The 23014-nt window shown below is 43.8% G+C and overlaps 2 protein-coding genes across 5 annotated transcripts in view; both read left to right on the plus strand.

Annotated features, from left to right (window-relative positions):
* The first annotated feature begins 471 nt into the window (after nucleotides 1–471).
* dhh (desert hedgehog signaling molecule) lies at nucleotides 472–6519 on the plus strand. Its single transcript, XM_046366087.1, has 3 exons — nucleotides 472–1529; nucleotides 4601–4862; nucleotides 5049–6519. The coding sequence occupies exons 1-3, from the start codon at nucleotides 1218–1220 to the stop codon at nucleotides 5906–5908; spliced, it is 1434 nt and encodes a 477-aa protein (XP_046222043.1). The 5' UTR covers nucleotides 472–1217; the 3' UTR covers nucleotides 5909–6519.
* A 3530-nt stretch (nucleotides 6520–10049) lies between these two features.
* The window catches only part of kmt2d (lysine (K)-specific methyltransferase 2D), a 42335-nt gene continuing 29370 nt past the window's right edge, over nucleotides 10050–23014 (plus strand). For 3 of the 4 annotated variants that reach the window (XM_046366088.1, XM_046366092.1, XM_046366091.1), the window contains exons 1-17: nucleotides 10050–10696; nucleotides 14113–14189; nucleotides 14576–14687; nucleotides 15091–15302; nucleotides 15543–15658; nucleotides 16126–16288; nucleotides 16499–16670; nucleotides 16937–17051; nucleotides 17358–17536; nucleotides 17751–18064; nucleotides 18267–19132; nucleotides 19537–19686; nucleotides 19909–20025; nucleotides 20277–20396; nucleotides 20567–20671; nucleotides 20924–21105; nucleotides 21469–21633. In XM_046366088.1, coding sequence (XP_046222044.1) covers nucleotides 14141–14189; nucleotides 14576–14687; nucleotides 15091–15302; nucleotides 15543–15658; nucleotides 16126–16288; nucleotides 16499–16670; nucleotides 16937–17051; nucleotides 17358–17536; nucleotides 17751–18064; nucleotides 18267–19132; nucleotides 19537–19686; nucleotides 19909–20025; nucleotides 20277–20396; nucleotides 20567–20671; nucleotides 20924–21105; nucleotides 21469–21633 — 3137 coding nt within the window. In that variant the 5' untranslated portion in view covers nucleotides 10050–10696; nucleotides 14113–14140. Of the gene's footprint in view, nucleotides 10697–13391; nucleotides 13733–14112; nucleotides 14190–14575; nucleotides 14688–15090; nucleotides 15303–15542; nucleotides 15659–16125; nucleotides 16289–16498; nucleotides 16671–16936; nucleotides 17052–17357; nucleotides 17537–17750; nucleotides 18065–18266; nucleotides 19133–19536; nucleotides 19687–19908; nucleotides 20026–20276; nucleotides 20397–20566; nucleotides 20672–20923; nucleotides 21106–21468; nucleotides 21634–23014 lie in introns of those variants that run through there. The other variant, XM_046366090.1, reaches the window with a different exon arrangement.

Here is a 23014-nt window from a genome sequence, read left to right on the forward strand (position 1 = left end):
AATCCCTCCAATGATGATCTGTGGACAAAAAGCATATCAAGTTTATAGGGATATCAGGATGCGTATTGATGTCGGAAAGTTAGACATCAGAGTTGTACTTCAAATCTAAAACTGGGTAAATGTGCAACAAAGTATATTTTATTAAGTTATACAAATAGTAATATGGTTAGTTTATTGTTTAAGTCATTTCTGTCCGATGATTCTGTGATAAATGTGTTGTTGAACAAGTAGGCTAGTAGTCCGACTGGTTCACCTCTACAAATGTACATAATAAATTACCAACATCACCATAATGCGTAGGCCTATACGAGGTTATCTTAATCTCTGCCTCTAGAGGGGAAAATCCCGGACACCTACTGTATAACAACAAAGTCCGGCAATAACGTAAGTGGGCTAATCATGTATCGCTTGTAAACTTGAATTGGAGGCGTGTGCTTTCGAAGTGGGAGAGCGCATAGGAAGGGAGGGCAAACTGGTCCACACACTAATAAGAACCCAATGGCTGGGGCACCGCGGACAGGAGCGCTTCAACGAGACACGAGAGACAAGTAGACGGACAAAACCTCTCGAGGTGCATTGCTGAAGGCAGACATGGGATGAGGTTCAAAGAACGCCACTGAGAATTCGCAGGGCAGATATTTCACAGATAAGCAAAAGTGAGGTGCGAGTCAGGTTTGCGCATCGCTACTGAAGTGCCCGGGGACTGGAGAGAGGCAGTGGGTAGGGTGACTGGACGCACGAAACACCTGCTTGGTAACAGGTAGCCTACCTCCAACAACGGATAAGGATGAGATCTATTTATTTTTCATGAATTGTGAACAGAATAAAAGGATGAACATTCTGGAAAGGAAAATAGTTTAAATGTCAAATTATTAGGAGAAGCAATCAACAAAAATTACACTAGAAAGATAAAAAATATATATTTAAAAAATAGAGTAGTGAGTAGAGAATGTATTAACTATGAAGTTAATTTAACGGATCAACATGGGTTTTACAGAAGAAATTAGTTTATATACTTTCGGTGTGGATTCTGATCCATAATGGCCAAACTTTCTCTATAGAAACATTATAACTCCACTACATCCCATGATCTAGAATGGACCACCACCAAGATTTGACCACCATCATTCAAATGCTATCAGGTGCCTGAAGCGGGGCTTGCTCAGCTGGCACGGTAGGTCAGTGATAATAGGGACCCAGACCCAGAACTCTCCCCAATGAAGGTGTCCTCCTGGTGGGTAAGCCTGGCATGGCTTGGCCTGATCGCCATCTTCACATGGAGCTCCATGGTCCAGGGGTGCGGGCCAGGCCCTGGGTACGGCTTCCGCCATAGGTCCAGGAAACTCACCCCCATGCCTTACAAGACCTACTTCCCCAAACTTTCTGAGAACAACCTGGGTGCCAGTGGGAGGTCAGAGGGCAAGATCACACGCAACTCAGAACGCTTTAATGAACTGGTGTGTAACTACAACCCTGATATCATCTTCAAAGATGAGGAGAAAACCCTTGCTGACCGCTTCATGACCAAGGTAAGACTGGTTCTTCAGAGACTGGCTCAGACAGTGTGTGTGTGTGTAATGGTTAGCCAAGTTCAATTATCTGATTGTACACAAACTGTAACTGCTTCTGTGCCCCATGGGACCCACTTGGTGCCCTTTCACTTCATCCATGTTGAAGACTGTGTGTACAGTAAGTGTGGTCAGTATAAGGTACAACTGGTTCAGACAGTGTGTAATGGTTAATCTAGTTCAATTATCTCCAGGTTTAAGTTTGATTTTCTATTACATTTACTGTGGGATCACTTCCAAGGTGACAGACCCACTTGGTGCACTTTCCATTGACCCTTGTAACTCACTGGTCACTCGTGACTGTGCGGCCCTGGTAAAGTAATGTAGTTAGTATTAGACAGGCCAGTAGGTCCCTATCATAATATCATAGATGGAGGATACTCCTTCAGTGCAGGGAAGCTGGTTCCTTGTGGCAGCTCATAGGGGAAATCCCCCTACTGGATGATTGATTAACTACAGCAGGTGGTGGTATACACCGATGTACATGTTGCTCTCTTCTCTAGTCTGATAAACTGGTTATTAAATGAACATCAGTTTATCTGTGTGTCATCCCTACATTTACAATTTTAATTACCTCATGAAAAGTTGATCCAATAGTGGATTCACTGTCATGACCTCTGTATTAGACAAGTTGCTCACAGTATTCTGATGTGAATTTTAAAAAATGGACGCCCGGAACTGGATCTATTTGATGAAAAATAAGTTCACACTTCCCCTCTATCTTAATAAGATGGGGGGGGGGGGGGGGGATCAGGATGTAATTTAATATGACTCTCTGGAGAATGCGCTCCAACCCGTGATCATTTCCCCTTAATCTTTAACCAAAGTCTTTGTTGCTTGGTAATAAAACGATTCCTCTGGTTCCACTTGCCTGCTCCGTGTGTGCTTACCAGGAGGGATTCATAGGTGAGGCCAGGCAGGTAACCTTGCATAGTGTACATTAGCGTCAGGTATGCAGTATGAACATTTAAAATATTATCAGGACTGGTGAACAGGAGTTGAGACAGTCACAGGAACACAGACCTCTCTCATATCTTGTAGCTGACCTCTTTAGAATATCAAGGAAGCCACAGTGTGATGTTGGCATTTTGAGTTGAGGAACAATAGACATATTGTTATTGCTCTCAAATGGCTGGTAGACTCTCCGGACAAAAAGGATGCCAAAGAGGTTCTGCGGCTGTCCCCATAGAAGAACCCATTTTGGTTCCAAGAAGAATTCTACCTGGAACCAAAAGGGTTCTACCTGGAACCAAAAGGTGTTCTTCAAAGGGTTCTCCTATGGGGACAGCCGAAGAACCCCGTTTGGTTGTATTCTCAACTTCTGATGTCAAGTGAGAATCGATGAACAATAGGCTACAAGAGGTCGTGGGATACTTCAAGCGTACAATAGGTCTGCTGTAATCTTCAAACTAGTTGTCAGATTTCTTAAAATGCACCGTCATTAGGAACATCAATACCATCCTTCACAATTGAGCATAACAACGTTTCTTATCAAAGTAGGCTACTCTACACTGGTGTGGTGATGCTTGGAGTCCTTTGTTGGCTCCTGACTGGTTGTGTATGATGTGAATCTATGTTCCTTCCTTTTTTTTGAATGATTGTACAGTATTTGTGAAGGAAATCTGTGGTCCAGTGTGTGCATACCCTTCTGATGCCCAGTCTGAGGACCAGCGTGTATGTGCATGTGTGTGTACAGTATGTGTGCATGTGCCCCTCTCTCTGACCAGATGTGAAAGACGTTCTTTGTGTAGGGTTTGGACACTCAGAGGGGTCGCCTATACAAAATTCTCGCCTGCTGAAGTAATGGCACCGTCGGAAAAGCCGACTATTGTAGTTCAATAACAATGAATCGCCTCTCTTCAATGGCATGGCGAGAAAAATGTAGCCAGTTTGTTTTTTGTCCCTCGTTCTTTTCTCACTCGGGCTGTCACACTCTCAAGTGCATGCCCCATACATTCCTCCCCTCTCTCTCTCTCTCTCTCTGCCCTCTCACTTAGTCTGAACCTGGCCTCCTCGCTGTTCAGCATCTCTCTTGCTCTCTGACTCTCTCGCTCCGAAATATGGTTTAAAAAAAAACCTCTCTGTTCCAACTCGCTGGTAATTGGGACTTTCAGGAGCCGATGCGTAAGAGCCTAGATTTAGCCTCTGACGAGACATCTCGCAAACTGCTATTGTGTGACATTCAAACATAATACCGTATGCATCACTGGGTGTAAGAGTCATGATGTTCACATTTCTGATCAAAATGTCTCCAAGGTGACACAAAAGACATCATGACTAAAACCTTCTGAACTAGAGAACGGCCTTGATTATTCCCTCACCCTGCAGAAAAAGGCCAAGGAATGTTCTAGAATGGCTACAGTAGCTTTGTGTTCTTATGCTGATTGTTTGAGAAAGGTTGGAGAAGGGCGGCAATGGCCTTTACAACCACTGAACACAGGAGGGGAAATTCTGATGATGTCAATGGAGACAAACGTTACCAAAGTTATTCTATAATCTAGGCAGAGGTGATAGGAAGTACAGTCAGTTACTGAAGTGTTGTTTTATTCGGTATTGCTTTTACAAGGGGTTGAATGTGACTGAGTGAACAGTCACAGTGGGTGAGGTAGACAGAGGGCTCACAGCCACGTTCGGTCTCAAGCAGTGCCATTTCTCCCGTTAATGAATGATTCAACCCGTCTCTGTTGCCTCAGCTCGTAGGGGTTTCATACATGTCGATAGTCCTAGAGTCGCCATCTACATTACGCTGAAACTACTTGTCAACAGCCTCGTAATTCTCATGAGAATATGAGGGCTAATTGAATTGAAAGCAATCATGTTGAAAATGAATTACTATTGACATGCAGTATATATATACACTGTAGTTATTGTGACGGCATATTATCTACTCTGTCAGTGTTTATTTTTCAAACTTATACAGTATATATAGTGTTGCTCCAAATAAACCTTTACTCTTATCAGTAGCATTGTATTGAATAGTATCATATTTGATTACTTCAATGCCTCTCCATCCCTCTCTCCCTGTCCCTCAGCGCTGTAAGGACTGCCTCAACAAGCTGGCCATAGCGGTGATGAACCACTGGCCTGGGACAAAGCTGAGGGTGACAGAGGCCTGGGATGAGGATGGCCATCACCCCCCTGACTCTCTTCACTATGAGGGGAGGGCCGTGGACATCACAACGTCGGACCGCGTCCTAGACAAGTACGGCATGCTAGCCCAGCTGGCTGTGGAGGCTGGCTTCGACTTTGTGTACTATGAGTCCAAGCACCATGTGCACTGCTCTGTCAAAGCTGGTAAGTCAAGTAGGGCTAATAATTGGCATATTTAACATGACAGACATCACCACCCACACACACAATCATATATTATAGATTGATATAATAACATTATTCATCTGAATCTTATTATATTACATCAAGGAAATAGAGCGTTTCAGTCATCTGAAGCCTTTCTCCATTGTCTTGGATTCCTCTCTTCAGATCACTCGGTGGCAGTGGAGAAAGGGGGCTGTTTCCCCGCCTGGGCCCGGGTGAGTGTAGCCGGAGGCGGACAGAAGACCCTGGCGTCCCTGGAGCCTGGAGACAGAGTGTTGGCCCTGTCTGAGTCAGGACACGTCGTCCTCAGCCGTGTCCTTCTATTGCTACACCAGGACCATGAGAGCAGGTCCACTTTCCTCGTCCTGGCCACACAAGATGGCCACCGCCTTGCCCTCACTCCCCACCACCTGGTCTTCTTGGCCCCCCATTACAAACTCCACCACAGTGAGTACCAGGCTCGGTTCGCCAGTAGAGCCAAACGGGGAGACTATGTACTCGTCCATGGAGCAGACGGTCGACTACAACCATCTCGGGTCGTTTCGGTATCACAGGAGGAAGGGGTGGGAGTTTACGCACCCCTGACTGAACACGGCACTCTGTTTGTGGATGGGGTGCTGGCATCCAGCTATGCACTTCTAGAGGACCATAGACTGGCACACTGGGCGTTTGGGCCTCTGAGACTGCTGCTCTCGGTCATCCAGCTAGTTCGGGGGGAGGGCACACAGGGGGAGCGGGTCACAGAAGCAGAGAGAGGGCACACTGAGACGCCGCCCAGTCACTGCAACACTCACCAGAAGAGCCTGAGAGTTTGGGGGAATCAGAACCTCAGCAGCCCAGGCGTGTATGTGAATACAAACACTTCCGACAGACAGAGTCATTGGACCTCTGTACCCAGAAACAGAGACATTGAGGGAGGGAACTGTGACTCCGTGCCAGATAAAGTTCTGAGTGTGCACTGGTATGCTAGGCTGCTACACCGGCTTGGACAGATCTGTCTAGACCCGGAGACATTTCATCCCTAATATAAAAACACACTGTAGTTACATTTACACCGTGTCCTATCGAGATACATTTCCACTATAACGCTCATATTCTTTTGCCCCATCTCTTACTGCTGCAACCTCATTTGAAACCTTATGCACTGAAAGGGCGTATTTGCATCTTACTCACTGGTATTTGCATCGTAATATATTCACATTGTACCTCCGCTTTTCCATTCATTAAATGTGTTAACGGTTGTCTGGTTATGATGAATGAAGAATCGTCCCGTCTTCAAAAGGTAATGCTTAAAATGTGTCATAAAATGCTTTTACACAAGTTAATTCCTGAGAGAAATGAACTCGCCATAATAACTACTGCATCAGCATAAAACGTTTGTGTGTTGTCAAGAACCCATTGCATATGTATCTAATTGAGATAACATCTAAGTCAACAGACAATGTGGTTTTCCTATATACTTTATTATTCTAAAACAACGAGGAAATATGAGTATGTACCAGAAACAATAAAATATTTATTTTTTGTACTTTCTGAATCATAATATATAAATGTAGCAATTTATAAAACGCAACATGTAAATGTGTTGGTCCCATGTTTCATGAGCTGAAATAAAAGATCCAAGAAATGTCTCTCAGATTTCGTGCACAAACTTGTTTAGATCTCTGTTAAGTGAGTATTTCTCCTTTGCCAAGATAATCCATCCACCTGACTGCAGTAGCATATCAAGAAGCTGATTAAACAGCATGGTCATTACACATGTGCACCTTGTGCTGGGGGACAATAAAAGCCCACTCTAAAAAGTGCAGTTTTGTCACACAACAATGCCACTGATGTCTCATGTTTTGAGGAAGTGTGCAATTTGCATGCAGACTCCAGGAATGGTGTTAACGTTTTGAACAGAGTGCCTCAGGGTGGCGGTGGGGTTATGGTATGGGCAGGGATAAGCTACAGACAACGAATACAATTGCATTTTATCGATGGCAATTTGAATGCACATCGATACTGTGACGAGATCCTGAGGCCCATTGTCGTGCCATTCCTCCGCCGCCATCACCTCATGTTTCAGCATGATAATGCACAGCCCTTTGTCACGAGGATCTGGACACAATTCCTGAAAGCTGAAAATATCCCAGTTCTTCCATGGCCTGCATACTCACCAGACATGCCACCCATTGAGCAAGTTAGGGATGCTCTGGATCGATGGGTACAACAGCGTGTTCCAATTCCTGCAACTTCGCACATCTGAAGAGGAGTGGGTCAAAATTCCACAGGCCACAATCAACAGCCTGATAAACTCAATGCGAAGGGGATATGTCCTGCTACATCAGGCAAATGGTGGTCAAACCAGATACTTACTAGTTCTGATCCACGTCCCTTTAAAAAAAAAAGGTATCTGTGACCGACAGTATTCCTAGTTATGTGAAATCCATAGATTAGGTCCTAATTCATTAATTCAATTGAATGTCTTCCTTATATGAACTCTGTAAAATCTTTGAAAATTGCTGCATTTATATTTTTGTTCATTGTATTTGAATTATTATAACTATAGCCTCACTTGTTATTTGTTATAGTGCCTTTGATTTAACACAACAATCATTGTATTATTTTGTAATGTAAACCCTGCAAAACAATAATCCTGCTTGTGAATGTAGATTCTCTCTGTTAAATCTTTCTGCCTCTGCTAGGATTTGGGTTACAAATTACATGTACAGGAGACTACATGGAAAAACTAGAGAAATCTGACCAAGGCCTATAGTCATTTTTGGAGATTCCGAACTACAGTGGGAACTATGTCTTGGTGCCTGTGTAATTTAGCAGAGCGGGTTAAACCTCAGATATCCAGCAGGACTGTTGGCGTAGTCGACAGTAGTTAATAAGAAACCCAGACAGACTTAATATTCTCCCATGCTGACCTCTCTCTCTCTCTCTCTGTTTATCTTAATCATATTCTCCATCCTGGCTCCTGGGAAATGGAATCTCTATGTTCCAATTCTCCAAATATTTTACAAGTGTATGTGCAGCTTGTTAATAGCGCATGTAGTACCGGTAAGTTGTGGGTTAATTATTAAGTCCACGTTTTTATTCTCCTTTGTACCATGAACAAACCAGTCCCTCGTCTTATTTGTCTCATTTATTTATCTTGAAATGTTCTCTTCTCAGCTCCTTTATACACACACACACACACACACACACACACACACACACACACACACACACACACACACACACACACACACACACACACACACACAGTGTTTATCCCAAGACAAATAATTCAAAGGTTATACACCCCCTTGTGGAGAACCTGAAATCATGCTTGTGGATTATATGTACTTCAGTCTTTTTTAGCTATTGCTCTTATACCTGTGTAATAATGCCATAATTACACTAGTAATTTGTTATTAATAAAACAGGAATGTAAATAAAATGCACTAATTTAATTGCATAGCAATGAGTTATCCAGTCCAGGTAAGGGCTCCATCCTCATTTAGCCTCATTCTGTATACTCAATAAATGCACTCTAAGATGGACTAGAAGAAGGGATAGCCTAATTGTTGAGAGCGGTGTTTGTTTTGGAAATCATAGAGAGAGAGAGAGAGAGCGAGAGAGAGAGAGAGGGGAATAGAGTAATAGGGTTGGGGGAGGTGAAAGGTGTTCGAAACTAAATAAAAAGGAACAAGCTGAATGTCATTGTTCTGGTTAGTAGACAGCTGTGAAGGTATTCTATCCAGGGGATTATCCTTGCAGAGATAGAAGGGGCAGATGGGATGCACAGACAGATCAAATCAGACCTATGGGAGAAGCCCAATAATATAATACCACCCACCTTTTACCATTGTTGACCAATCACAGCACAGTGTCACAGATTATCACAGAATCCCAACCAGTCCCGGCCTTCAAAAATCCAATCCAATCCTGCTAAAGCCAAATAGGAGTTTGGTAATCCAGTCAGGGCCACCAGCCTATTTTAAATCAGCTTCTTAGTTATGAAAACCAAACCAGCACAACCAACTAACCATTACATGGTTAGTTAGTTCACAGGCAAACTGTTAGTCTGATCTGAGAGAATAGCAGGTCTTTCAATAGAACGTTGGACAGCCTGCAGTGCAGTGATTTAGGCATATTCATTAACAAAACGAACATTTTCAATAACGAATGATCAGGGTAAAATTCAGTATGGTGAACGGCTGTGGGACATGAACACGCTCCTGTGCCCTGTATCAGGACTCAGGAGTGAATGTTGAGATGTGTTTGTTTGCATTCAGTGTATGTGTGATTGTGAGGACCAAGATATAGAATCAGGGCCTTGAATTTGATGCACACATTCAGAAAAGATGAATCAGTGATGCCTATCTACCTATAACTCAGTAGCGGAAGGACCAAATGGCCAGAATAAGCATTCTGTACGGGCTGAAGACACTTATTGGTCCAAGCAAGTAAATTATAGCCAAGAGGGAGTTGCAGTGGTGTAGACCAGTGAGAGAGCACTTGATCATTCATACTTGGAACTAAGTGAATGGGGCAGAATTAGGTTGATTGATTCCTCTGAATAACATGCTAGATCTGCAGAACATTGTTGCCATGTTCATGGACAATGGCATGGTAGTGCATGGCCAGGGTACAGGAATCACCATGGAGATGCAGACCGTTATAGGCCAGTGCTATCAGGACAGTAGCATACTGGGACTCTGGGAGGAGTGAAGGCAAGAAGCCTACCTGGAGAAGTAGGATTTAATCTGAGTATCAGTGAGAGAAAGAGGCAATTATAGCATGTGTGGAATACAATAACCTTTCAGACAATGAGCTATCTTCCTCAACTCTACAACATATCCAAAGCAATCAAATTCCATGATTGTTTTCACAGTTTTGCTTCGTGTGTAGTAATTGACATTGGTCTCAGTCAGATGATCTGACATTATGGTGTAAAAATAATGGCTTCCAAAATTTCCATCCCTTTAAACACATTACTAATCTGCCACACACAGACTTATTTTGTAAAATTAGGATAAACTATCCACAAAAATATTATATTCCTGAAAAACTTAGATACATTGTTGGCTTTGAGCTAACATAGCTAGCTATTACAGCCAGCAATTTGGAGTTGCGCATGCAAATTCCTCCCTTCCAGACTTGAGATGTTTTGACGTTGTTGTTATTAGCTTGCTAGCTGCTAATTTAGCTAGCCACTTGACGGAGCACACTCGTGTGGATTTGTTCAATGAAGTCTTAAGTGAAAGTGATCCGGACAAGAGTAGCTAGCTAGCTAACGTTCAAGGCGTCAAGTGTCTTAAACATTGTTTCAAATATTGCCTGAAAGTTTAGCAAGGTAATAAATCGAGATATTGCCTAATTTTGGATCGAATATCGGATGCAAATGTACTGTAATCTCCGGACCAGCAAGCTGCTGAGAAGCTAGTGTCGTTAGCCAGTTACCTAATTTAGTTAGCATCAACTACTGAACAATATCCACCTATGTTTCGGAACATCGATATTAATTGTGCATTTTCCCGGAGGATTACAATTGCAGAATTTTCGACCGTTGCTTTTAGTGGAATTGTTTTCATAGCGTTTTAGCAACTGTATCAACTCTGCCTCTCCAGCTCCGACCGTGGCTGGCTGGCTAGCTAAGCTAGTTATCCAGCCTGCCGTGCCATCCGCTGTGCACTTCCCCCACTCACCTCCTTCTCCAGCCGGGTAGCTTTAGCTAGCCCGCTAAGTAAAATGAGACCAGCATCAACTATTTAACTGTGTAGCCTGCTGCAAAATGGATTGTAATATGATGTATGAAGACACAACCATCACATTGTAAGGTGAGTTGTTTGGTTGAGTAACATAACAGCTATTTGACGAATCAATTTCCCTGACCTTTAATGCTAACATGAGCTAACTAGTTGATTAAGGATGGCCAATCGCTAACGCGTTAGCTACACTGACTAAATTAGCTAACTATAACTACCGCTACATCGACTAGTTAGCAAACGACGTGAATGTACTCTCTGCTAGTGTAAGTTAGCTAACTTTATATGCTTAGCAAGATAACTAAACATAGCTAGCTATGTTTATTTAACTGTTGGCCCCCCTTATTATTTCAACTGCGTAGCTAGTCAACTCAACGTTAGTTATCTTGTTTCCTAGTTAGCACCTATGTTCATCAATCATGTAGCTTAGCTAGTTGACCCAACGGTTAATTCAAACAACCGTTGGGGTTGCTGTTTTGGACATATGCATTGTTGATTTTTGCTTGTAGTTGCCTATCAAGTGGACTCAAGTGTGTTATTCTTGGTTAACTAACGTTAGGCAGGGTCATTGTTTGGCAATATCTAACTAGGTCATAAATCAGGGTCCATTCAGACAAGCTAAGGTTAGCTGGTTAACTTGCTACTAGTAACGTTAGTTAGCTCTGTGTGCTACACGAGTTTCGCTCTAAACGTTAATAAGTGACTGAAATACGCTGTAATCGGGACAGGTAATCAACTAATTTAGCTGTGTGGTTGTCTGTGGCTTTCAGTTCTGTCTGTATTTACAGTAATCATAGTGATCACTGATAGATTCTAGCTAGTTATTGGCTTGGTTACAAAATGGCAAACTAGTTACATGGCCACCCTTTACAAAAGTCACAATACAATATACGTCTTCTTGTAGCCTATACGGTATAGTAGGTAGCAGTAGACCACTAACAGTCGCTTAGGGAAATGGACCAGTCCCCCAAACACATTCTGCGTTACTCCAATTATACAGTTTGAGATACTGGCTATGTGCTTTGCCAAGTAATTCGTTACCTCAACTACACGATGATTTCATCCGCGGAGTTGCCCCCAGACTAGGTTTTGAAATGAACCTCTGACTCCTTCGATTTGCTATTTAGTCGATACTTAAATGTACATTGTTAAACCTTTACCTCTGTTGCGTGGCTTTCTTTGTTAGCTGAAATCCATACTCTTAATAAAACCTTGATCAAATACAACCACCGACATTTTCCTCATTGCTGTTGCTCTAAGATGACAACTCAACGCGATTGTGCATGTGCCAATTGAATCTCAACAAGGACACAGCCAGTAGTTGTATTTGATTGTTTTATTACAATGTATGGATTTCTGCTAACAATGGCGTGCAACAGAGGACATAGGTACATAGTAAGGGTTTAAGATGTACGTTTTGAAGTATCAACTGCATAGCGCACGCTCAAATAACTCCGTGGATGAAATCATCATGGAGTTGAGATACTTGGCAAGTAATGTGTCTACTTCATGTTGATGTGCAAATTGTAGCCATCTTGCTAATTTTCATGGCAAGAATATGTGCAAATTGTGATCTGATTCTGAACACAACCAGCTGCACTGGAATTAGCAATACTGTGGCTTGCTGTAATAAACACAGGTATAGCCCTAACATGGGGATTTGTGAGTTTCTTACAGTAGACCCAATTTAGTAAAACAAATTGATGAATGGGATACGCCAAACACAGGAGGCTGCTGAAGAGAGGACGGCTCATAATAATATCTGGGAACCATCAGTTTGAGTTCTATACTATTCCAGCCATTACTATGAGCCCGTCCTCCCCAATTAGTGTGCCACCAACCTCCTATGACTCAAAAGCCACACATCACTGCATACAATTAATTGTACATTACAGAAATTATGTGGAGGCGAGGTACATTTGATTAGTTGTTCATGTTTCACAGTAGTGAAGGTTAGGACATGGATCTCATTTATTTAACTAGGCAGGTCGGTTAAGCACAAATTCTTATTTACAATGACAGCCTAGGAACAGTGGGGCAGATTTTTACCTTGTCAGCTCGGGGATTCGATCTTGCAACCTTTCGGTTACTAGTCCAACGCTCTAACCACAAGTCTAACTCCTGTCCAATTAGCTGACTAAACTCCAATGTTGAAGGAAGTTTCTGATGAACTCCACCAAAGGAGTGGAGCAGGGACCAGGCTTTGTGAAATTCAGCTCTGACTACATTGATTCGCCCAAGATCAATAAATGTACATTGTAAAAGCACTAACCATGTACCTGTTTGTCCTCTGTTGTTGCTTGCTTTTTAATAAAAACAAATCCATACTTTTTATATAAAATACAATCACTGACTGTTTCCTTGCTGAGATTCAATTGGCACATGCTCATTTGCCCTGAGCGTTATGTGATTGTTTGATATATTTTATTTTTCAATAAACAAAGGCACAACTACAGAAGACAAACTAACTGTTGTTGGGTTAATTTGGGCTGCAGCCATTACTGCAGGTGGCATAGTTTTGTGGCTTCAACCTTCACTAAATATGTCATAATGCTACATCTTGGAAAATGTAGTCTACACGGTTAACAAATCGATTACTCAACAATGTCATATTTTCACTGTACCTTTAGTCCGTATAATTTTAGCGGAACTCTGCTGCACAGTGGTATGGCTTCAGCACGAAATTGACACTGTTGCAACAGGAAGTAATGTACACGGAAGTTGTATTTTCTTTGTGTATCTCGGTTTAGGGTTGTTTTATTTAAAGAAAACAACATTTAAGTTCCTATATTTTGTTCTTTTTCATACATGACTTGTGCGGGTTTGGATTATGTATTGCTGGCAAAACAAAGATTGAAATGTCTTCAAACATTTCTAATATATTTAGCTAGTCGCCGACACGCTATTTTCACGCAAATAGTTTGCGAATCCCGGGTAGCCAGCTAGCTACTTGGTTAGCAAGAAGGCTATCAGTTAACGACGTAGCTGGCGGTTTCAACTACCTTTGAGCACACAAACAGCCATATTCATTCCGATAGATTGGATCGCGGTCAATCGATGACGTGTGTCAAAATGATGCATTTAGTATCCCAATGCAAATAACTAAAGGTTTGTATTGAATTAGTTATCTTCCTACGAACGTTAACTAGTTATATTTAGACGTCTCTCTTGTCAGTCGTCTGAGGTTATGAGATAGCCAAAACAGCTAGCTGACGTCGGCTGTCTATTTAATAGTCTAGCTAATATAGCTACTGCAACAATGTGAAATATCGGGCTTCTGCCCTGCACAAAAGGGAATTGAGCCTTGCATGATTTTGCGATTGGAAGTCCGATAACATAACTGTGACAACCGGTAGTTGTTGGTTTGTCCCGCGTACGAATATGTGGTAAATCGTGTACATATGTAATGTTATTGTTTATTTTGGTATATGATAACGTGGCTTGCCTCTAATATAATTCGGTGACTTTATTGTTTGTTTATGTTTCAGGTCTCTGTCAAGGAGATCAGCAGAGGGGATGGACAAGCCAAAATCAAACTGCGAAGAAAATGTCTCTGAACCGACAGGTACAATGATATACGTGCTGTGGTCAGAAAACAGTAGTTAATCATTTGAATCATTTTCAACGATACACATTTGTTTTATTTCAAGGACTCACAAATGTATAATGTCAGTTTCATTACTTCCTCTGCAACTATTCTCCAAGAAATGCTCATCTAGGTTCTACAATGTAGGTGTTATTGAGCAGATTTGATTTTATTAGAACATTAATCAATAGATATATCAGAATTAAATTGTCGTTGCACATTTTTTTGGAATGGATTTCCATACAGTAGCCTGTATAGGAAACCTTTGCTAAAGAAGATATCAGAATGCCACTTACTTTAAAAAGCAATATCCATTGATTTAAAAAAAAACATGTGGACTAATGTTATGTTGATTCCTCAACCAGCTGATGAAAGCGCCCCTGCAGAGCAACCAGTCCCCTCAGAGGGGGAGTCAGAGGCCCCTTCTGCTGCAGAGGACACGTCGGACACGGCTGCCGCCACTTCCAACACACATGTGTAAGTCCATTTTTAGATGTTTTGGCCATTTTCTTTTTCTTTGACGTTTCAAATTACATTTATTGGCACAGTCCAATACCAGTCACACACCCAGATGACATTCTCTACAAAGATTTTTAGAGCAGACTCCCATTGGTCTGCTAAGAGTTGATGAAAATTGTCAGATCATGAGGGCCGTAGTGCACTGCCCAGCATTACATGGGAGATGTGAAATCAGAGGTTTACTCCCAAATAAGCTTTGCGGGATTTAAATTGTTAATGTTGAAGTATAATATGGAATGTAATAGTATTGATGTTTGAAGTGAGTGCTATAGTAATTTTGCTTCTTGTTGACCTGCACATTATTCCTTTTTTGGATCCCCTTACCTGCATGTTATCTGTCTGATACGGTCTGTCTGCACAGGGAGAGCAGCGTGAGGGCCTGTGCTCTCTGTAACTGCGTGGAGCGCAGCTTGCACGGACAACGGGAACTCCGACATTTTGGGGCATCTTCCTCCCGGCCGGCCCTAGAGCCCGCAGCTTCATCACTGCCAGGGCCTGGGAGCGATGACCTGTCTTCCATCGGATTCTCCAACTCTGACGCATCCTGTCTGGCAGCACAGTTGGAGGACACAGGTGGGACTCCACACTCATCACATCACATTTTCATTTTGTTTTACGGAAACTGTTTTCTTGGTCAGGGGTGTATTAATAATATGTTACCCACTGGGGAGCTTGTACACACAGTGCAGTTTAAATAGTATGTCTATCCCCAAACCCATATTATAAAGCATTTGACTGAAATTCCAATTATTTATCAGAACAGAAGCCAGAGACCATACAGGTGTAGTATCTGATTCTTAATGTGTTGAGCAGAGGGTTGCTGGGTGCATCACTGGTGTGCGCTGTGGTCAGATGGAGTGAAGCAGGCGGAGGAGGCTGAGGAGGAGCTGGAGAATGTGGACAAGGCCGTCATCTCAGGGACACAGCAGGTAAGTTGACCACTCGTAGATTACACAAATGACAAATGCTTTTATAGATTCCAGGACTCTATATAACGTTTTATTTATATATGTGTGTGTATATATATATATATGTGTGTGTATATATATATATATATAATATATATAAACGTTAACAATTGTTGCTGACCAGGAGTATTAAAGAAGAACTCAACTGAACTCTGATGCAAAACTGTGCATGGTTCTGGGCTGTTCTGGATTCAGCTTAGTGAATGTAAGATAGAATGTACCTTCCATTAAACCTGCAGGCACATTCAGTAATGGTTTTCAGAAATTCTTAGGAAAGGAAAACCTGCACTCTCTCAATAGTATTATGAAGTACAATTCATTTGAATGCCGTGGTTCTATATTCTCTCCTCTAACATTTCTTTGTTTGTAGCTCAAATTCTTCCCTCTAGTGTTTCGCCTATAACCTTGTCTCTGAACCTTCTGTTTAGCTGTGTGAATATTGCAAGCGTCTGGGTGCTACCATCCGCTGCCATGCTGAGGGCTGCTCACGGTTCTACCACTTCCCCTGTTCTGCTGCCAGCGGCTCCTTTCAGTCCATGAAGCTCCTGGCTCTCCTCTGTCCAGAGCACATAGACAAGGCTGAGGAGATGGGTAAGGACACCTCCCAATGTTGAGGTCCAAAGCCCCAACTCGATCATTAGGTTATGCTCTGTAACTGTGAGGTACAGTATATATATGTATGTGTGTGTGTGTGAGAGAGAGAGAGAGTGATTGGGTCACTCAATCGTTTGGTTGGTGTATGTACGTGTGGTCACTCGATCATTTGGTTGGCTAACTATGGTTTGTTTGTCTGCCCTCCAGCGGGTGAGGAGGCACGCTGCGCCGTCTGTGACTCTGCCGGGGAGCTGCTGGACCTACTGTTCTGTACGGGCTGTGGACAGCACTACCACGCCGCCTGTCTGGAGATCAGCGCCACACCCATACAGAGATCAGGGTGGCAGTGCCCAGAGTGTAAAGTGTGCCAGACATGCAGGTGAGTGTCTCCTTGCTGCCCAATGGGTCATCCATTTTTTAAATGGAAAAATCGCTCTCTTTTTACATATAAATGTACTTTTTTTGTTTTTGTTCAATGGATTGATGTGCCCTCTGGGAAACTGTGAAACCATCTACCCACATGCTCCCAATTAGTAGGGGCAGGGGTTTCCCTGATCATGGGACTTTTTCAGGAAAACACTCTGTGCTGTTGCTGATGCATACAGCTGTTTACTGAATCAAATCAAGTTCTCTCTCATTTTCCAGGCAACCAGGGGAAGACTCCGTGATGTTAGTATGTGATGCCTGCGATAAGGGCTACCACACCTTCTGTCTCCAGCCAGCCATGGTCTCTCTTCCCTCCGACACATGGAAGTGCAGAGTAAGAGTGTGCTGAACCGAAGCTGATATAGCTACTCCTGCCGTAGTCTCCTCTGTTAGGAAAGGAGGATCCTGCTGCCCTATAATTGAAATCCTAACCAATGTGTTGTCAATAAACATATATTACTGTAAATGGTTAAAGTTATTCAACTGTTTATTTGGAGGCTTTTTAATGACAATTCTGTCAATTAAAGTATGAATATGCGAGAATATAACCTTTTCTAGGTGAACGTATCAGAAAGGAATCACTGTGTGTTTCCTGTGTGAATAACCTCTGTACTTTCCCGTTGTGTATCCCCCATCTCAGAGGTGTCGGGTGTGTACGGACTGTGGCGCTAATGGTCTGACGCAGCCCGGCTCGGCCCAGTGGTTTGACAACTATGCCGTGTGTGAGGGCTGCCAACGTACCCGCAGTTCTACGTGTGGCGTCTGCGGCAAAGCCTCGGAACCACCCGTCACGCTGCCGCGTTGTATCACCTGCAACAGGTATGTCTACCGCCTCAGAAGGAATCAATAAGTCAATCAATCAATCAAACGATTTAGAACGCCTTCCTCATCGAGTTGTTAACAAAGTACTTTACAGTTACCCGGCCTAGACCCTCAGCCTAAAGAACAATCGCAGTCATTTGCTAACTTTTTATGTAGAATTTGTCCCACCTTTGTTCCTTCATTCTTGAGCATTCCTCTGTCATCGACCTAGGTGGGTGCACAGTGAGTGCTCCTCTACGTCGGAGCCACCTGAGGAAAAGTGCACCTGTTCGCTCTGCCGAGACCGAGAGTCTGCGCCAGCCCCTGTCACACAGACTGACGGACAGACGGACTCAATGGAGATGCAGCCCACAGAGACGGGGTCAGAGGTGACGATAGAAGGACGGACGGACACCGTTGCCGAGATGCCGATCCAGACGGACGCAGCAGCTGAAGTTCCGGTGGAAAGGCAGACGGACGTGTCTGAGGAGGTGACGATAGAGCAGGTGGAGACCAAGACGGACGAGGAGGTGCCCATGGAGCTGGGTAGGTTGACTTGCCTGTTTTTTGTTGTCGTTATACTTGATAAAAAGGGAAGAGTTAACAGTTGGCGCCGTCTCTGAAAGAGCAGCATGACAAACTCTACCCGCGTTCTTACCTAAGCCATCCAATTTTTTTGTGACGCGTGATAAATGGTAGTACACAGAGTGCATGATGGGAGTGGTGAAGCTGACTTTCTTTTCAACAGGGACGGAGGCTAAAGTGGTAGAAACGAATGAGAGCACCGTGGAGGCGGGGCCTCAGCTGGAAACGGAGGAAGTCCCTGCAGAACAGCCCATGGTCCAGGCTGAGGTTATAGAAGAATGTCAAACAACCGAACAACAGGAGGCTCCTAGTTTACCTGTGGCTGTTGCAGAAGAGAGAACAGAAGATGCTTCCAACCAGATGCCACATCCCCAGGTCAGCTATGTCCCTATCCTTGAGTCTCCGGAGTCACCAGAACAGCAACCGCCACAGTCACCAGAACCAGCACCAGTAGTGCAGGTCGGCCCTGATCACAGAAAGGAGAAGGAGAGGGAGGAGGTCAAGCCCTCAACAGCGCAGCAGGCCACACAGGAGGAGAAGATAAGGGGTGAGGGCATGTCTACCACCAAGCCATCCATTCGGGACTCGCCAGAGTCACCGACCCCTCCCATTTCCATGCAAGAGGCGGAGCATGTTTCCATGGACACAGATGAGGCCGGGCTAAAGGAGGAACGCTCAGGGTCTCCCAATCCTCCTGCTCCACAGGCCGACACACAGGAGGCTGCTCCTTCTACTGTGGACATGGAGGACAGGGGGACTCACTCTGAGGAGGAGGAGGAGTTTGTAGAAGAAGAGGAGGAGCAGCAGGGGAAGGAGGCAGACGGAGAGGGTCATCATAGTCATCACAGAAGGGTCAAGATCAAGCAGGAGCCCCAGGACCCCACGGAGGAGCAGGAGGAGACGAAGCCTGATCAACTCCTCCTAGATGAGATGTCCAACCAGAGCCACCAGAGTCCCGGGGACGAGAGCAGCTCTGGCTTCCTTGGCTCCCCGGCCGAGAACGAGGCTGAGGCGGAGCCTGACGCACAGGTAATGGGGGCAGACACAGTGACGTTTAGAAATCACATTTAAAGCCTCACCTTTTTAGCTTGGCCTTTTAAAAAGGGAAATCTGCAGGTGAAACAATAACAAAGTGTCACCCTGCTACTGTTTCGGTAAAAAGCTGAGAGGTTGGAGAAATGTAACCTCTCAAATTCATGGACAGGGCTATGGATACAAGGACTGACCTTCCAGTCAAAAGAATTGATGTAGCAACTGCAGAGTGCCCTTTTAATCAGTCATTTTCTTGTTTTAGACATTCATGGAGTTTTATGTTTCTATTTTCATCCCCTTTACTGCTTCTCTTTTGCTTTTACTTTCATTTGATTGTTTTACTGTTTAGAGTGTTGCGATTTTAAATGCACTCTGAATAAAGCACTATTTTGTTTTGACAGCTATCCATGGAGCTTAGCCTGATGCCCACTGGCCGCTCGCGTTCCGACTCCCTGCTCACTGAGACGGACGACTCGCTGCCCTTTGACCCCCTCAAACCAGACGGGGAGAAGAAGAGGAGAGGCTCTCCGGGGCGATCCCGGGTCAAACAGGTGCGGTCCAGTAACAAGTTGGTGTCCATAGACAATCAACACTCATTCAAAAGTCTAACTCTGTCATAGGGCTTTTGTTGTTGCGATAGGCCCATTTCACAATGACGTTGAGGTTACAAAACTGTCAAATGTTCTGTGTTATATGTTGGCCAGTATGCAGTATGCAGTGGTCTTATTCATCAGTTGATGAGATACTGACACGGTTGGTGTTGGTCTTTTCAGGGGCGGGGCAGCAGCAGTTTCCCGGGGAAGCGGCGCCCTCGCGGTGGTGGCGGTGGCAGGGGCCGTGGCGGAAGGAACCGCCTCAAAGCCATGGCCTCCTGCATCGACGCCTTCCTGGTGAGTAAAACCGATCGACAACACCAAAACATTCAAATGTCATTTATTCACTAGCTCACTCACTCACTTCGTTATGTCATCAAATGTCGACATTGAACCTTACCATAGACATAAACCACAGCGGCAGTTTGTCACGGAACTCTAGAATGTTTGGAACTTGATCTCTTGTCTAAAGTTCATTCGATACAGATCACTTGATTGTAACTTGATATCAGAATGTGATTGGCTCTATGTGTTATTGCTGATCCTAGCTGAGCATGACAGCAGCAGACACTGGACTGAGTAAGGAGGAGGAGGAGGGGGAGGAAGATGAGGCTATGCAGAACACGGTGGTGCTCTTCTCCAACACCGATAAATTCGTCCTGCTTCAGGTAATTCTGGTCTCATGCTTTTCATTTTGATATTTTTCCAGTTCCCCTTTGACATGTACCATGTCAGACAATCATAGACATTTTTAAGCATCTTCACTGTAACCCAAGCTGCCTGTGTTTTTCCCTTCTCTCTGTCACCACCCCTCCCTCCCTCTTTCTCTCTCTATCAGGACATGTGTGTGGTGTGTGGCAGTTTTGGGAAGGGTGTGGAGGGGCAGCTGCTGGCATGTGCTCAGTGTGCACAGTGTTACCATCCGTACTGTGTGAACAGCAAAGTAAGCAGCAACTTCTTCATTCTTTATAACATCTTCAAACAGCTAGTCTTCCTAATAATATTACGTAGCGAGCCTTTCGCAGATGCTTTGCAATAGGCCACTGTAAAGAAATAAAACAAAGGTTCAAGAGTTACAACAGACAAGCCTCTGGCTTCATCTGGATGCCATTTTCAGAAATCCAACGTTAACTGTTTATTTGGATTAAAAAAAATATTTGTACACTGTATCCCCCCCTTCTCCTTCCTCCTGCAGATGACTAAGATGATGCTGCGTAAGGGCTGGCGTTGTCTGGAATGTATCGTGTGTGAGGTGTGCGGCAAGGCCTCGGACCCGGCCCGCCTGCTGCTGTGTGACGACTGTGACGTCAGCTACCACACCTACTGCCTGGACCCGCCCCTACACACAGTACCCAAGGGGGGATGGAAATGCAAATGGTAAACATGAATCCCAGCTCTTTCTCTCTCTTCAAATATACCCATAAAGAAGCAACGACAGCAACTCTTTCACCGGGATGGCCTGTTCAGTCATGCTTTTGGGTCTGAATAAGGTTAAAATGTAAATTCACGTGTACCAGAATCTGCATAGTATGCACACGACAACAAAAAAGTCCTGAAGCCTAACTTTAAAAGCTCAGATGTCTATCTTTTTACTTTCTGTTTCTCTGTTACATCTGAACTTATACATTTTCACGAACAGTACCAGCAACAAGAAATACACCACCATTTTGAACATTCACCTGTCAGATACTGTACTTGAACCTGATTGCACATTGTCCCTGTTGTCTGTTCCTTGTGTAGGTGTGTGAGCTGTATGCAGTGTGGTGCCAGCAGCCCGGGGTTCCACTGTGAGTGGCAGAACAACTACACCCACTGTGGCCCCTGTGCCAGCTTGGTCACCTGCCCTGTCTGCAGGGAGAACTTCATGGAGGAGGAGCTGCTGCTGCAGTGCCAACACTGTGACAGGTGGGTACCACTCATTACAACTACACAAACATACATAGAGATATCTGGAAGGTTGTTGAGATGAAGATATATATATAAATATACACTACCAGTCAGAAGTTTGGGCACCTACTCACTCCAGGGTTTTTCTTTATTTTTACTATTTTCTACATTGTGGAATAATAGTGAGGACATCAAAACTATGAAATAACACATGGAATCATTTAGTAACCATAAAATTGTTAAACAAATCAAAATATATATTTTTATTTGAGATTCTTCAAAGTAGCCACCCCTTTGCCTTGACAACAGCTTTGCACACTCTTGGCATTCTCTCAACCAGCTTCACCTGGAATGCTTTTCCAACAGTCTTGAAGGAGTTCCCACATGCTGAGCACTTGTTGGCTGCTTTTGCTTCACTCTACGGTCCAACTTATTCCAAACCATCTCAATTGGGTTGAGGTCGGGTGATCTGATGCAGCAGTCCATCACTCTCCTTCTTGGTCAAATAGCCCTTACACAGCCTGTAGGTGTGTTGGATCATTATCCTGTTGAAAAACAAATGATAGTCCCTCTAAGCGCAAACCAGATGGGATGACATATCGCTGCAGAATGCTGTGGTAGCCATGCTGGTTAAGGTTGCCTTGAATTCTAATAAAATCATCCTCCATGCTTCACTGTGGGAACCACAGACGCGGAGATCATCTACGCCCCACAAAGACGGCGGTTGGAACTAAAAATCTCAAATTTGGACTCATCAGACCAAAGGACAGATTTCCAACAGTCTAATGTCCATTGCTTGTGTTTCTTGGCCCAAGGAAGTCTCTTCTTATTATTGGTGTCCTTTAGTATTGGTTTCTTTGCAGCAATTTGACCATGAAGGCCTGATTCACACAGTCTCCTCAGAACAGTTGATATTGAGATGTGTTTGTTACTTGAACTCTGTGAAACATTTATTTGGGGTGCAATTTCTGAGGCTGGTAGCTCTAATGAACTTATCCTCTGCAGCAGAGGTAACTATTGGTCTTCCTTTCCTGTGGCGGTCCTCATGAAATCTAGTTTCATCATTAGTGTTTGATGGCTTTTGCAACTGCACTTGAAGAAAGTTCTTGAAATTTTCCCGATTGATTGACCTTCATGTCTTAAAGTGATGATGGACTGGCAATTTTCTTTTGTTTATTTGAGCAGTTCTTGCTATACTATTGACCTGTTCTTTTACCAAATAGGGCTATCTTCTGTATACCACCCCTACCTTGTCACAACACAATTCGTTTGCTGAAACGCATGAAGAAGGAAAGAAATTCCACAAATTAACTTTTAACAAGGCACACCTGTTAATTGAAATGCATTCCAGGTGACTACTTCATGAAGCTGGTTGAGAGAATGCCAAGAGAGTGCAAAG

The sequence above is a fragment of the Oncorhynchus gorbuscha genome, linkage group LG10, assembly GCF_021184085.1.
Source record: "Oncorhynchus gorbuscha isolate QuinsamMale2020 ecotype Even-year linkage group LG10, OgorEven_v1.0, whole genome shotgun sequence".
Lineage (NCBI taxonomy): Eukaryota > Metazoa > Chordata > Actinopteri > Salmoniformes > Salmonidae > Oncorhynchus > Oncorhynchus gorbuscha.